At 47.2% G+C, this 14,872-nt stretch overlaps 1 protein-coding gene across 4 annotated transcripts in view; it reads right to left on the bottom strand.

Moving 5' to 3' along the window:
* The window catches only part of DEPTOR (DEP domain containing MTOR interacting protein), a 114,227-nt gene extending 108,061 nt beyond the window's left edge, over positions 1 to 6,166 (bottom strand). Inside the window, exons 1-2 of one of the 4 annotated variants that reach the window (XM_034763527.1) lie at positions 5,929 to 6,166; positions 5,272 to 5,445 (exon numbers count right to left, since the gene is read on the bottom strand). In XM_034763527.1, the coding sequence (XP_034619418.1) occupies positions 5,272 to 5,357 (86 nt within the window). In that variant the 5' untranslated portion in view covers positions 5,358 to 5,445; positions 5,929 to 6,166. The other 3 variants (XM_034763526.1, XM_034763529.1, XM_034763528.1) reach the window with 3 other exon arrangements.
* Between the last annotated feature and the right edge of the window lie 8,706 nt (positions 6,167 to 14,872).

The following is a 14,872-nucleotide window of genomic DNA, read 5'->3' as shown; positions in this document are numbered from 1 at the left end:
TCCCTTCTCAAAACAATGTTGAAATTAACATGATTCATTGCCACCTACTGGGACATACATAATTTAGGACCAGATCCTGAAGTTCTTATTCAGGCAAAACTCCCATTGACTTCAATTGTATTACATATTAATACAACTATATATTCTGATTATTAAATTTCTTTAAACCTGACTAACACTGTCCAAACTATAACTAGTAAAGGCTATGATACCCTCCCCCAGAGAAACCCATCTTACTAGGAAATCCGGTGACATACACTTCACATAGTTGCCTACCCGGAGATGCATTGGGACCCTAGTGAGGAGGCAGGTTTGCAGCTTCCAAACCCCAGTCCTGTAGAAGGCTGGACCCTCTGCACTGCTCCTCTGGGCCTCCTTCCAACTGAGATCATGGTTTCTTCAGGAGCTATGCTCCCATTGGTCATGCATTCTTGCAGCAGTAATTTAGTCAGATATTTGCTTAGATAGCCACTACTTCTAAAAGTAGAAGGAACTATTGGGTCCTAAACGGTTATTATTATAGCTAATAAAGGTACGTGGCATGACCCACCATCACCTTATACATCCACAAAAATTTTTAATGAAGTTATTTCAAATATGTGAATAAAGTCACACACACTGATCTGGTTTACAAATAAACCAAGAGTATAATTATAAACACCTAATTTTCATAGGGTTTTTTTTGCATACCTGTACCCTGTACCCCTCTTGTGTTTTCCTTTTATTCTGTCACGCCTGAGGTATGCAGTCATCTAAGTTCCTGCTAAGGTGCACGCCTGTACAGCCACTCAGGATGCCATGACAGGCCGCGCACTTAACTCCTCCAGCCCCGGAGCGGCTGCGGCAGGGAGAGGCGCCCCTCCTGCAGCCCCAGCCCAGGTGTTGCTGTGGGGAAAGAGGTCTGGGGGGGAGGGAGTCCTCTTTCCCCAGCCCCACCCCAAAGCCCGCAACCCCAACCAGAGCACTCGCCCCCTTGCTCCTCAACCCAGCCCTGAGCCCCAGCCCTCAGCCCCCTTCCACTCTCCAAGCCCCTCCGCCCTACCCCTGCCACCCATCATCTCCATATTGGTGCACATAGCAAAATTAATTCTGCACACGGATGCGAAAAATCAGAGGGAACACTGGCAGTCATCCTGAAGTATCCCATGCATCTGAAGAAGTGAGGTTTTTTACTCACTAAAGCTTATGCACAAATAAATCTGTTAGTCTTTAAGGTGCCACCACACTCCTTGTTGTTTTTGTGGATACAGACTAACACGGCTACCCCCTGATCCTGAAGTATGTAGCACTTACTCATACACATTTTATCCACATAATCACTAGTCACTAAATCATCTCCTCTAAGATCTTATGTAATGTTTGTAAGCATCACTAAGAATTGACTACAGTATGTTTCTTCAGAATCTGTTTTTATTGTAATTTTCTAGCATCAGTTTGTCTGTTCTATACACATCTATAATACCTTTATTGTAATATCTTCCTCTTTGAGGCAACCAGGCAAGTTGTTTATATACTTCTCTTAGATGGGAAAAGAAAAGGAAACCACAAATATACCATTGGCCAAAACTTGTCTACCACCCCGTTTGCTACCATATATTGGCGGCCCTTATTTTCTGAAACAAAACGTGCAGCTAACAAACTTATTCTGTTGCCCAGATGATCTAGACAGTGAAAAAATAAGACACAAATATTTGTATCAGAGGGGGATACAAATTCAGAGATAAACCTAGGCCCGAATCCTGGAATCAGATTTCACAAGAGTGGATCCTTCCATCCATGTGGATCCCCATTGATTTATAGGGGTACAGACTGTCTTTATTTTCTCTGGTAGCATCATGTAAAAATAAGTAACATATTATTACTATAGCAGGATGGCTTGCCCCATGGGCTGGAGAACCTGCAGGTAAGCCAGCCCTGATTACAGAATGAGCCCCATCTATATAGATGCTACAGGGAGCAAAAGGGCTCCTGCAGGACCCCAAGTCAGCAGGAGGGAAATTCAGGAATCTGCAGGGAATGTTTATTTAAGAAGCCCTTTGAGGGGAAAATCATTGGCAGGTAGGGTGACCAGGTGTCTGTTTTTTGACTGGAACACCCGGTCGAAAAGGGATTCTGGAGGCTCTGCTGACCAGGCCATTGACTGTCTGGTTGGCAGCGCTGCAGAGTGGGGCTGGCAGGCTCCCTGCTAGCCTCCATGCCGCGCAGCTCCTGGGAAAAAGCGGCATGTCCCCACTCCAGCTTATACACATAGGGGCAGCCAGGGGATTCTGCACGCTGCCCCTGCCCTAAGCACCATCCCCGCAGCTCCCATTGGCCAGGAACTGTGGCCAATGGGAACTGTGGGGGCAGCGCCTGCAGACAGGGCAGCACACAGAGCCGCCTGGCCGTGCCGTTGCGTAGCAGCCAGAGGGGGGACATGCCGCTGCTTCCAGGAGCTGCCTGGGGTAAGCTCCCGGAAGGACCACTTTTCACACACACCCCTGCGCCCCAGACCTGATCCCCCTCCTGCCCTCCAAACCCATCAATCCCAGCCCAGAACACCCTCCTGCACCCCAAACTCCTCATCCCCAATCACACCCCAGAGCCTGCACCCCCAGCTAGAGCCCCACCCCATATCCCAACCCCCACTCCAGCCCAGAGCCCCTTCCCACGCCCTGTACCCCTCAGCTCCAACCCCCCAGCCCAGAGCCCCTCCTGAACCCTAAGCCCACCCACCCCTGGCCCCACCCGAGAGCCCACACCCCCAGCTGGAGCCCTCACCCCCTTTTGCATCCCAAGCCACTGCCTCAGCCTGGAGCCCCCTCCTGCACTCCACCCCCCCTCCCCGCGAGCCAGCCCAGTGAAAATGAGCAAATGAGTGAGGGTGGGGAGAGTGAGTGACAGAGGGATGGGGGAATGGAGTGAGCAGGGGGCAGGGGAAGGGTGGTCGGTTTTGTGCGAGTAAAAAGTTGGCAACTCTATTGGCAGGGCACCACCACAGCAGCACCCCTGGCCATAATGGGTGCATGGGAGGTGGCTGACCCCACTACAACTTCTGCAGCAATGGTGAGGCGAGTCTCCAAGGGCCAGATTTTTAAACATATTTAGGTGCATAAAGGTGCAGAGGGGTGCCTAGTGGCATTTTCAAGAGAGCCTAACTCAGTGGTTCTCAAACTTTTATACTGGTGACCCCTTTCACATAACAAGCCTCTGAGTGTGACCCCCCTAATAAATTAAAAACACTTTTTTATATAGTTAACACCATTATAAATGCTGGAGGCAAAGCGGGGTCAGAGGTGGAGGCTGACAACTTGTGACTCCCCCATTTAATAACCTCGTGACCCCTGAGGGGTCCCGACCTCCAGTTTGAGAACCCTGACCTAACTCCTATTGCCTATCTGCCTCTTTAAGCACTTAAGTACCTTTAAAAACTTGGCCCCAACAGCTGAAGCTAAGATTCCTAAGCTAATTCCTAAGAAAATGTATACATACCAGTTTAGAATAAGAACCAAAACCCATGAGCCAGATCTTCATCTGATGCAAATCAGCAATGCTTCACTTACTCTGGAACTACACCAATTTAAACCAGCTGAGGATCTGACCAGCATAAGTAACCTAAAAAAATAACTACTAGCTATGAAAATGTCTTCTGAACTAGCATCTTAAAACTGAAGAGGATTCCTAAACATTCTGCTTTAGTGGTAATTACACCTCTACCATGATATAACGCTGTCCTCGGGAGCCAAAAAATCTTACCGCGTTATAGGTGAAACCGCGTTATATTGAACTTGCTTTGATCCACCAGAGTGCGCAGCCCAACCCCCCCGGAGCACTGCTTTACTGCATTATATCCGAATTCGTGTTATATGGGTCATGTTATATCGAGGTAGCAGAGTATTTTCTTAGTTTAACTGCCATCGACATACAAATTTAAAATACAAACTGATCTTAGTAATAACCATTAGTCTGAATATTTGACTTCGATTGAGATGAAATCAAGGAACTTTGGTTCTCATCTGAACAGCTCCCAGATCAAGCAACGTTTTCAAAATTATGAATGAAAAATGTTAAACCAGCATTTTAAATGATTTGCTGAAAATTTGAAGAAAACTTCTGGCATACTGCTATTACGTCTTTCTGATTATACCACTATCATACAATCGTCTGTATTTCCTGAATCACAAGTTATATTAACAGTGAGAATTGGGAAGCTTTACAATTTTCTTCTTTATTGCTCTGTGATATGCATAGGAATTTGGTCAACTGATCCAAAATTTAAAAAAAAAAAAAAACCCTATAAAAAACGGGCTGTGTTAGACCCAAAGTCTTTCAGCATTATTCAAAGAGACTAAAAAACCCTGGATCTTAATGGAGGTTTATTCTATCCATCTAACTTAATCATTTTATAGTGCCAATCATATTTGACACACTGGACCAGAAATCTATTAAAATCTGATTTTAATTATTATTCCTCTTCTGGTTTTGCCTTTTAAAACCTCTTGGCTGACTTGCTGTCACCTTCCCCAGAGTCCTCAGATAGTACAGCTATGACCAAATTAGAAGACCCTAACCAGAATGGAATAGAAAGCTGCCCCTGGACTGTAGCAGTCTCAGTAACTATTACAAGGAATGATAGATAACTCATTATCCCAGGCCTGCAATACTATTTACATATAGCCCAATTCCTAGCTGAAACAGCAGAGCTGAGCAGCTGTGACAGGCTGAAAGCAGGAGTTTGTAAGAATCTAATTGAAGCACACACAAAAACCCTTCATTTCCCAAATGTGTGTGGTTTAGCAGGTCTGACAGAGGTATGTGTGTGCACCGATAATTTGGGTTTAGAGAGGGTGAGGCACACAAGTTCACAGAGGTTGCAGTTCTGATTCTACCGTCACTTACGTCAGGTTTACACCATTGACATCAGTGGAGTTACTTCTGCTTTACACCAGTGGGAGACCAGAATCAGACCCTACAGGATTGCACCTGTGCAACCGACAGCAAAATTTGAGCCATTGATTTAAATGGAGTTAATCCAGATTTACACCGCTGTGAAGTAAATGCTGCCCATTTAACAGCAATTTCCTTAAAAACAGGGGCAAAGGAGTTTCCCCTTTTTAGGGTGACCAGACAGCAAGTGTGAAAAGTCAGGACGGGGGTGGGCGGTAATAGGAGCCTATATAAGAAAAAGACCCCAAAATCGGGACTGTTCCTATAAAATCGGGATATCTGGTCACCCTACCCCTTTTAGAGTCTGTAGCAATGTTTGAGCGGGAGGAAGGAGCCATCTCCTACCGTAGCTGCTCCCCAGTGAGCAGGACCTCAGCCATGTGCTCCAGTTCAGCCGCCTTCTGCTGCATGCTGCCCATGTCCTCCTCCATCGCTGCCAGCCTGCCGGGGACATACAACACAACAGGGCTAAGGGAGGCTGCAGCTCTCAGCACTGGATGACGGGGCTGGTTTATTATGCTTGTTAAATGACAACGAGGTTAGGTTAAATGACAACATAAATACATCCCAACCCCTCCCCCACCCCTGTTAAAATCCCCTTCCTTCCCTAAACAGATCCTTAATCTGCACCGCACACATCTTAAAGGGAACATTTCAGCCCAGTTCCAGTCTCCTGCAGGCTATGCCCCGTTTTAATTAAGTCCCATCGATCGGTTAGTTTGATTGCGTTTCCCAGCGCTGCAAAGCGGCATGGGTGATTTTTAGTTTGCAGCACATCGCTGCATGGCTACTGGTCTGGCTTCTCCGAACAGCGAGCTGAGCTTTTAAACTCCCGCATGCAATTTATTTTTGACAGCTCAAAGGAAACACGCTTTCTACTCAGCTTCCCGACCCTTTGCAAAAAGCCTTTCTGAGGAGACGGACTTCCCCGTCTGCTTATTTCCAGGGACACTGCGCCACTGCCAGTTGCTAACAGAAGAGCCACGCCTCACTTTCGCTTACCTTTGTGCGGGTCACCTTTCCCTTGTGGAGATAACGACAGATCCCACCAATTTCCTTGTTACTGTGTCACAGCCAGAGAGAGAGACACATGGTTGCAGCAGCAGCAGCAGGTCCAGCCAAGGCAGCAGCGTCCCCCTCTGTCTAGCACATTGCTCGCTACTACTTCTCCAGCATGGAAGAGACTGAATGTCACAGCCAAAGCCGTAGCAGCCAAGGTTGGGGGGCGGAGGGGGGAGAGAGGGGAGGCCCTATGCTTATCACAAGCGACCTTTGAGACAGCAGCGTGCAGCCCAAGCTGCCGAGCAAGAGCAGAGGTGCTCTGAGGACTCACGATACAGCTAACACAGCCTCCCCTGCTCCCCACCCTCTTGCAAGGAAAACTCCAGCTGTTCCTGTCCTCACTCCACACAGAGTTTTTCCTTCCTGCATTTCTTTCTCTACAACAATTAAAAATAAGTGTGTGTGGGGGGGAGAGCAGAAAAAATAGATTGATCCTTTAGAACCAAATTCCCCCTGCCCTACTCTAATTTTGCCTTGACCCCTTGTAGTGAGTGCAGAGCTCCCAGTGTGATCCTCCTCCTAAATCACCCTAGACTTTTCCTTCTGAGGCTCCCGCAGCTAGTGTTTCTTTCCCTTGCTCAGTATAGGGGTCTTTAGTGTCAGAAGGAAATGGAGAAAGAAGAAACCCAGCCAAGAGTGCAGAATTGTGCTAGTCTGTGCTGCAGTACCTGGCAGAAAGTACAGCCCTGCTCCGGTTGCACAGAATGTATCTTGGCAACTGTTCTTGGGTATTTGCAAAGAGGAATCGGAGTCCAAATTCTGAGCACTTCGGCCTAAAATCTCTAGCACTTTGTATTCCTGGTCACCTGTTAGGTAAACTCTAAGTGGGGTATTCATCAGAAACAGCTCCCCACTCCCAGTTCTTTGCATCCTCAGTCAAAAGAGGGTGCTAAATTCCAACAGGTACAGAGAAACCCACAGAAACTTCCCACATGGGAAACAGATTTCAAGTGCACCTATAGTGTATCTTGCAGAGTTTGCTTTCACCCCATTCACTTAGGGTTGCCAACTTTCTAATTGCACAAAAAGGAACACCCTTTCCCTGCCACCCCGAGGCCCCACCCTCCATCACTCGCTCTCCCCCACCCTCACTCACTTTCACTGGACTGGGGGCTGGGGTGAGGGCTCCAGCTGGGGGTGCAGGCTCTGGGGTAGGGCTTAGGGATTTGGGGTGCAGGAGGGGGCTCCTGGCATGGGCCAAGGGGTTTGGAGTGCAGAAGGGGGTGCAGGCTCTGGGAGGGTGCTCAGGGCTAGGGGAAGGGGATGGGGTCTGTGAGGGAGTTTGGGTGCAGGAGGGGGTTCTGACCTGGGGTAGGGGGTTGGGGTGCAGGTGGGGGTGTGGTATCTGGAAGGGAGTTAGAGTACGGGGGGTTCTGACCTGGGGCAGGGGGTTTGGGGTGCGGACTCCAGCTGGGCAGCGCTTACTTCAGGCAGCTTCCAGTCAGTGATGCAGCAGGGCTAAGGCAGGCTTCCAGAAATAGTCGGCATGTCCGGCCCCTAAGCGGAGGCACAGCCAGGCGGCTCTACGCTATGTGTGCTGCCCATGCCTGCAGGTGTTGCCCACACAGCTCCCATTGGCTGTGGTTTCCAGCCAATGGGAGCTGCGGAGCTAGCACTGGGGCAGCACGCTGAATCATAGAATATCAGGGATGGAAGGGACCTCAGGAGGCCATCTAGTCCAACCCCCTGCTCAAAGCAGGACCAATCCCCAACTAAATCATCCCAGCCAGGACTTTGTCAAGCCTGACCTTAAAAACCTCTAAGGAAGGAGATTCTACCACCTCCCTAGGTAACACATTCCAGTGCTTCACCATCCTCCTTGTGAAAAAGTTTTTCCTAATATCCAACCTAAACTTCCCCCACTGCAACTTGAGACCATTACTCCTTGTTCTGTCATCTGGTACCACTGAGAACAGTCTAGAGCCATCCTCTTTGGAACCCCCTTTCAGGTAGTTGAAAGCAGCTATCAAATCTCGCCCCCCCCCCTCATTCTTCTCTTCTGTAGACTAAACAATCCCAGTTCCCTCAGCCTCTCCTCATAAGTCATGTGCTACAGCCCCCCCCCAATCATTTTTGTTGCTCTCCCCTGGACTGTTTCCAATTTCTCCACATCCTTCCTGTAGCATGGGGCCCAAAACTGGACACAGTACTCCAGATGAGGTCTCACCAGTGTTGAATAGAGAGGAATGATCACATCCCTGAATCTGCTGGCAAGGCCCCTACTTATACAGCCCAAAATGCCATTAGACTTCTTGGCAACAAGGGCACACTGTCGACTCATATCCAGCTTCTCGTCCACTGTAACCCCTAGGTCCTTTTCTACAGAACTGCTGCCTAGCCATTCGGTCCCTAGTCTGTAGCAGTGCATGGGATTCTTCCGTCCTAAGTGCAGGACTCGGCCCTTGTCCTTGTTGAACCTCATCAGATTTATTTTGGCCCAATCCTCTAATTTCTCTAGATCCCTCTGTATGCTATCCGTACCCTCCAGTATACCTACCACTCCTCCCAGTTTAGCGTCTGTTGTCAGTGGCTACCGGTGTGATGCTCTGCTCTTGTTCGATGATGATAACAGTTGGCTGCGTCCATGTTCCCTCTGTGTGCTGCCCCAGTTCTGCACAGATAGCTGACATAGCAAACCCCAGGAGAACCCCCAAACACCACATACTCTAGTAAGGTACGAAGGAACGCGAGCCAGGTTTATTGTCAAACGAAGCACAGTAATAGTTTCCCGTGGACTCTACAAAACATACTATGAATTTGTGCTCCCTTGCAATGGACCGGCTCAGTCAGTGGCGGGACTTTCCACTGCCCCCTATGCCTGACAGTCTGGCCCCTACTTTTATACAGTTACAGGACAGATTACTCATTCCTATTGACGTATTGAAGTACAGCCTCTTTACTCATTGGGGGCTGTCTCCCTCTTTGATTATGTTGGTTCAAACAAACCTATCCATCATGTTGTCCTTTTGACCCTGTCTTTAAGATGCACCTGCCTGTTCCTTGTTAGCTCTGTGGAGAGTCCTGATGCCATCTTAGCACAAGTTCCTCTTATTAGCACTTATGTGTGGATGCACCTGCTTCTAACAACTCTCTTCTCACCAACTTCTGTGAGTAGGGCCTGCCTCTGGCTCACAGCCCAACTTTTGCTTAGCAGTGCCTGGAAGTACTTTGCTTCAGGCCTCAGACTGGGCCTTTGATACAAGAGTTTATGTTTCCGGGCCTCATCTTATTACAGCATCATCTGCAAACTTGCTGAGGGTGCAGTCCATGCCATCCTCCAGATCATTAATGAAGATCTTGAACAAAACCGGCCCCAGGACCGACCCTTGGGGCACTCCGTTTGATATTGGTTGCTTCCCTGGTTGCCCCTGTGCCTAGGGGCCGAACATGCTGGCCACTTCCGGGTAGCTGTACAGAGCCAGAACAGGCAGGGAGCCTGCCTTAGCCCCCCTGCATCACCAACTGGACTTAACAGCTGCTGTCGAAAACCAGACAGCTGGCAACCCTACACTCACCCAGTAGTGTCCATGCCCCAGAGGGAGACATGACTTTGGGAATTTCACCATTGAAGCCTGACAATGCTTCATATGTAAATACTCTATACAAATTTCACCTGAATGCTCTTTAGTTACATGATGATATTACTTTTTATTCAAGCCCACTTTGGGAAGATGAACTGGGCAGTGTATATTTTGGTTTCTTACATTTTCATAAATTCATAGAGTTCCAGGCCATAATGAACCATTTTGATCATCTAGTTTGACCTCCTGCATAAAGAATTTCACTCCGTAATTCCTGCATCAAAGCCATATAGTGTGGTTGAGCTAGAGCATATTTCAAAAGAATATTACTTATTCTAAATTACAGAGCATTTCTGTGTAAGATGTGTATTTGGCTGAATTCTTTTTTTTTAAACTTAGAAATCAAGGAGAACGTCATTTTCTGTTCAGTAGTTGCATTTTTGTGTGTGTACACCTGACATCCAGTTTATCACTTGTTAGACGTGTAAATTGAAAATTCTTACACTACATATAGAATATTACTGCATGGATGGGAAAGGTCTGAGGATATCATGTTAGAGTGCATCCTACTAAATATATATTCTAACATTATGCATTTGTGTAATTTCCTCAAAATTCTAAAAGGGTAAATGTTTAAGTAATATGTGACACTGGGATTAACCAACTAGCTTCACCCTGCAAACAAGAAACTCAGAACACTAATTAAGAATCAAACTTTGATTAAGAACTTGAGTATCACCTATCAAAGGAGGGGGTTATTTTCACACAGGCAGTAGTGGATACTGCTTTGCACTCTTTCTTACTTTCACCATCAGCTCTAGGGGTTGGCGTGAGTGGGCATATGTACAATCAGTCTTGGGGAAAGCTCAGAATGATGAACACAAGTTCCAGGCACATAGATAGAACAGGTAGAGATCCACAGGTGGCACTGTGGCAGAAAGTGCAACAGATGGGAGTGGTGTGATAAGTAGAGCAACTTTTTTTAAATACTGTTCAAGGAATACCGTTTTGCAAACATTTGTTAGTCTGTGACTTTCTCACAAAGTGATGGTTACAAATATTCATGTATTTGTCATTTCTGCTATGTGATTAGTCATGTGAGTCACATAATATTGTTTCTCTTTCCCCTGAGTGGATGACTACAGCTACATCAAGACAATGACAGAACAAACCATTAAGGCCTTGATTATTTAATGGAAAGGATGGGAGAGCTCTTTAGAGAGAAAAGGCATCAGATAAGTAAGGTTGAGGAATTTTTAAACCATTTTAGTTTTTCCTCTCTTCTTTTTCCACAAGAGCAAGCATTATGTGGACTTCAGATTTTTAAATACCTGGTTCCTCCCTCATCGAGGGAGACAGAAAAATATAAACCAAATGTGTGGCTTTTCAGCTTTATTTTTATTTTAGCACTGATAAAAAAATCCCCAAAAACCACACAAAAAAAAACCCACACACACAGGCTTATTTGCAAAGAATACAGTCACCTATCATTGTCTCATAGCTGGCTAATTTTTCAAGTTCCAGGGGTCTGGCTGGGTATTGTCAACTCTCCCCTCCTCATTTCATACTGAATATAATACTTTTTTCCCCTTGCTCAGATTGCATTTATTGGTGTTCATTTGTTATAACCTCCAAAACATTGTTAAGACAATATAGTTTTCCCACTAAACAAGTCCAAACTAGTCAGACACATCAGTGCCTATGTGATTAAAAGAATGGAACAGATCAGGTTTTTAGGCCAAGCTGTTTTAGACATGTGACAAACCACAGGAAAAGTTAGGAAACTTTCAAACCGAGAAACTGGCTCATTTTAAACTTCCCTATCTCTAAAATATACTTTATAAGATCAAAGTTCTTGCAAAGTTCATCAATAGCAGATGACAATTTAAATCTTGTGCTGATTTGTTATCTTTTTGCAAAGTTAGAATTGGGGTCCTAGTTATTTAAATTCTTACACTTCACCCCCTCAGCATGGTAGTATCTGAGCTCTGATTGAAATAGAGCTTTGACAGGAAAGATAGTTTGATCGCTAGCTGTGTAGCAAGGAGTGTCTAGCCATAAAATAGATATGTATGTATATTAGCAAGGCATGTACTTTTTATATTATCAATTAACTAGTATTATATGATACTTAATTTTCACAGAGGCTGCAAATGGTGATAAATTTCAGAAAAGTGGCAAAATACTACACGTTGATCCAAAATTGCAGGACAGAGATACAGAGTGTATATGTATGTTTTATACTGATGCTCTTGAACTTTTAGAGGCAGATTGTCAGCTGATTACATGCTATTTTCATATTAACATGACTTCACAGTGTTTATATTGTTGTGAATATCACTAATTAGATTAACTGACAGGAAAATGTGTTTAATCTATTAATAGGTTAGAAAAAATAATGGTTTAGTTGGGATAAACCTGATAGAGACTTCTTAAAACTGAATATGCTATAAATATGATTTCACTGCTATTGACTGCTTTGCAAAGTAGATGGAAGGCTTTTCCAATGAAGAAGAAAGCTACATCTTTAAGTGTGCAAAAACTAACCAATTTGGTTGATCCAGTACATATTCACTGATCAAGGTAAAGGATTTTTTTATGAAGCAGCATTATAGAAACCTATTCTAACCTTATAGTAAATTAATAATGTGGCTTAGCAATAATACATCATGTAAAAATCATGTTTTGCAGACATTTTCTGAAGTGACTGCTGGTATCTGACATTTTATTACAAAACAAACTCTATCCTCCTTCCCATGTTGATGAGTGACACGCTAGTCCATGCCATACCGATTATCTTGACTACTATGACCTCTTCATCACTAGTTTTCCTGATACTCATATTTTTACCCCTCTGTCAATCCAAAATGTAGCAGCCACATATTCCTGGCCTGTTTATAAGATAGTTACTTTGCTTTTTGAAGCATTCCACTGGACTCCCCTTATCCATAGACCAAGTTTAAATTACTACTCAGCCTTGCCTTCAAGCAGCTGTGTCCAAACGTTTCCATTCTCTCTTTGCTCTGCCAATTATACGACTTGTTTCTTCCACTCATGTCTTCATACCACACTGCATTAAAAATGATCTCCCAAATCCAGAAAGTCAAGGAAATCAGACACATCAGAAAGCAGTCTGCCAAATATTGGGGAGATGCCTTAGAAATAGGGCCCTACCAAATTCACAACTCTTAAAAAAAAAAAAAAAAAAAAAAACCACACACATCATGGACCATGAAATGTGGTCTCCCTCGTGAAATGTGGTCTTGTGTACTTTTACCCTATACTATACAGATTTCATGGGGAGGACCAATGTTTCTCAAACTGGAGGTCCCGACCCAAAAGGATGTTGCGGGGCGGATTAGCCACTGGGTGGAAGGAGCATAGGCCGAGAGGCCCTGGCTACCAGGGTGGGGGAAGCCCCTGCGCCCCAACTCGGCTCTGCGGCAGCAGTGCTGGGCTGTGGAAGCCCCCCCCCCCCCAGTGGCCTCTGTTCCTGGCAACAGCTGCAGAATGCAGGAAGCGCTGCCCCTTCCCCAGTGGCCCCCAACCCCATCTGCAGCCATGGAATGGGGAAACACCCCCTCTCCCCATGGCCCCAGATCCCCTCCCCAGCAGAAGCCAGCTAGATGGGGACAGCCCCCCCCCCCCGTGACCCTCATCCCCACCAGAGCAAGCCCCTGTGCCCAACCTGCTCTCTGGCAGAAGTGCTGAGTGGAAGAAGCCTCAGTGCCCCAACCCTGGTCCCCCACAGAAGTGTGGGAGGTGACAGGGGAAGTCCCATCACCCAGACTCCCACTGCCGCCCTGGGACTGGAGAAGCTCTTACTCCCTGCTGCGGCCCTGGAGCCATGGTGTGGTGACAAAGCTTCTCTGGTCTTGAACCCACTGTTGGGGGAGGCAGAAAGGAGCAAAAGGGGTGTTGGGGCTGCAGTGGGGGGATGGAATGCAGGGCACCCTGGAAGAAACAGGGACAGGCCCCGGGGAAAGGGATGGGACGGTGGGTGGGGGCACAAGCTGAAGGGAGGAATGGGGTCAGGGCCACAGGCAGAAGGGATGGAATGGGCCCCCCACTTGCTCCACCCCACAGCCCCAGGAAACCCTAATCCACCTGTGTGTATGGTGGGAGGAGGGGGAGAGAGAGGGTCACAATATTATTGTCGGGGGGCCATGGTATTGCTACCGTTACTTCTGCACTCCCTTCAGAACTGGGTGGCTGGAGACCAGTGGCTGTTGGCTAGGAACCCAGCTCTGAAGCAGCGCCCTGCCAGTAGCAGCATGGAAGTAAGGAAGGTGATAAAGGAGGCATCGTAGGGTATCACCTTCCTTACTTCCATGCTGCTGCTGGCAAGGAGCTGCTTCAGAGCTAGGCTCCCGGTTAGCAGCTGCTACTCTCTTGCTGCCGGCTCTGAAGGCAATGCCACCTGCAGCAGCAGCCCAGAAGTAAGGGTGCGTAGCAAGGTGCACACTCACTGCCACAGCACCTCCTGCTGGTTACCTCAGGAATTAGCTCTTCCAGCTCCAGAGCACTTTCTGCTGGCCGGTGTCTGTCTCTCCTGCTGTCACTACTGGTCTTACCATTGGCATCAGTGTAAGCCCCATGTCCCCCCTGGCCCATAGTGCCCCTTCTCTGGGGTACTGCCCCACAGCAGTACCTCCACACTCAGGGGTTCTTCCCTCCCCAGGGGAACCCCCAATCCCACCTTGCCTCAATGACCTACTGCCAGTCTTCATTTAGCCCCATCCCTCAGGGGCAAACTGCAGTCTAAAGTGGCCACTCATCAGCAACAAGAGGGTTGGACCAGCTGCCTCTTCCTTCCTTGGCTGCTTCCCCACAGACCCAGTACCGCCTCAGGCCTTGGAAGCAAAGTCTCAACCTGGGAGTATGCCAGGCTGGAGCTCCTTAGCTCTTCCCAGCACTGCTTTGTCCAAGGTACCCCCTTCTGCTTGCAGGCAGCCAATCTTTCCCTCTTCAAAGCTGAAGAGAGACTGGCAGTCTTTTGGCCCTGAAGCCCTTTTATAGGGCCCAGCCTTGCCCTGATTGGCTACTTCCCAGCCTTCTCTGATTGGCTCTCAGCCCCAGCCCTCTCCAAGGGCTGGCTTTTAATCCTTTCTGAGACAGAGCGGGGTGGCTGCCCTGTTACAGCATGGCTGTGATGGGTTGGGTCACAGAAACCGCCTTGGGACTGCCACCTGATGTGCTGAAACTACCTCTGAGCCTGTTTTTCCTGCCAGCTTGGGACTTCAGTACCTTGCCTGGTTGTGCCAGACAGGCAAGCCTGCTACAAACTCAGACCCAGGTCTGAACCACATCCCCCAAAAGCTTCAGGCTTAACTGAAAACAGCTTAAGAAGTGCTCCTGTCTCC

This window comes from Trachemys scripta, chromosome 2 (assembly GCF_013100865.1).
Source record: "Trachemys scripta elegans isolate TJP31775 chromosome 2, CAS_Tse_1.0, whole genome shotgun sequence".
Classification (NCBI taxonomy): Eukaryota; Metazoa; Chordata; order Testudines; family Emydidae; genus Trachemys; species Trachemys scripta.
The sequence above is the reverse complement of the archived record's forward strand: the minus strand, read 5'-3'. Positions and strand labels throughout refer to the sequence as shown.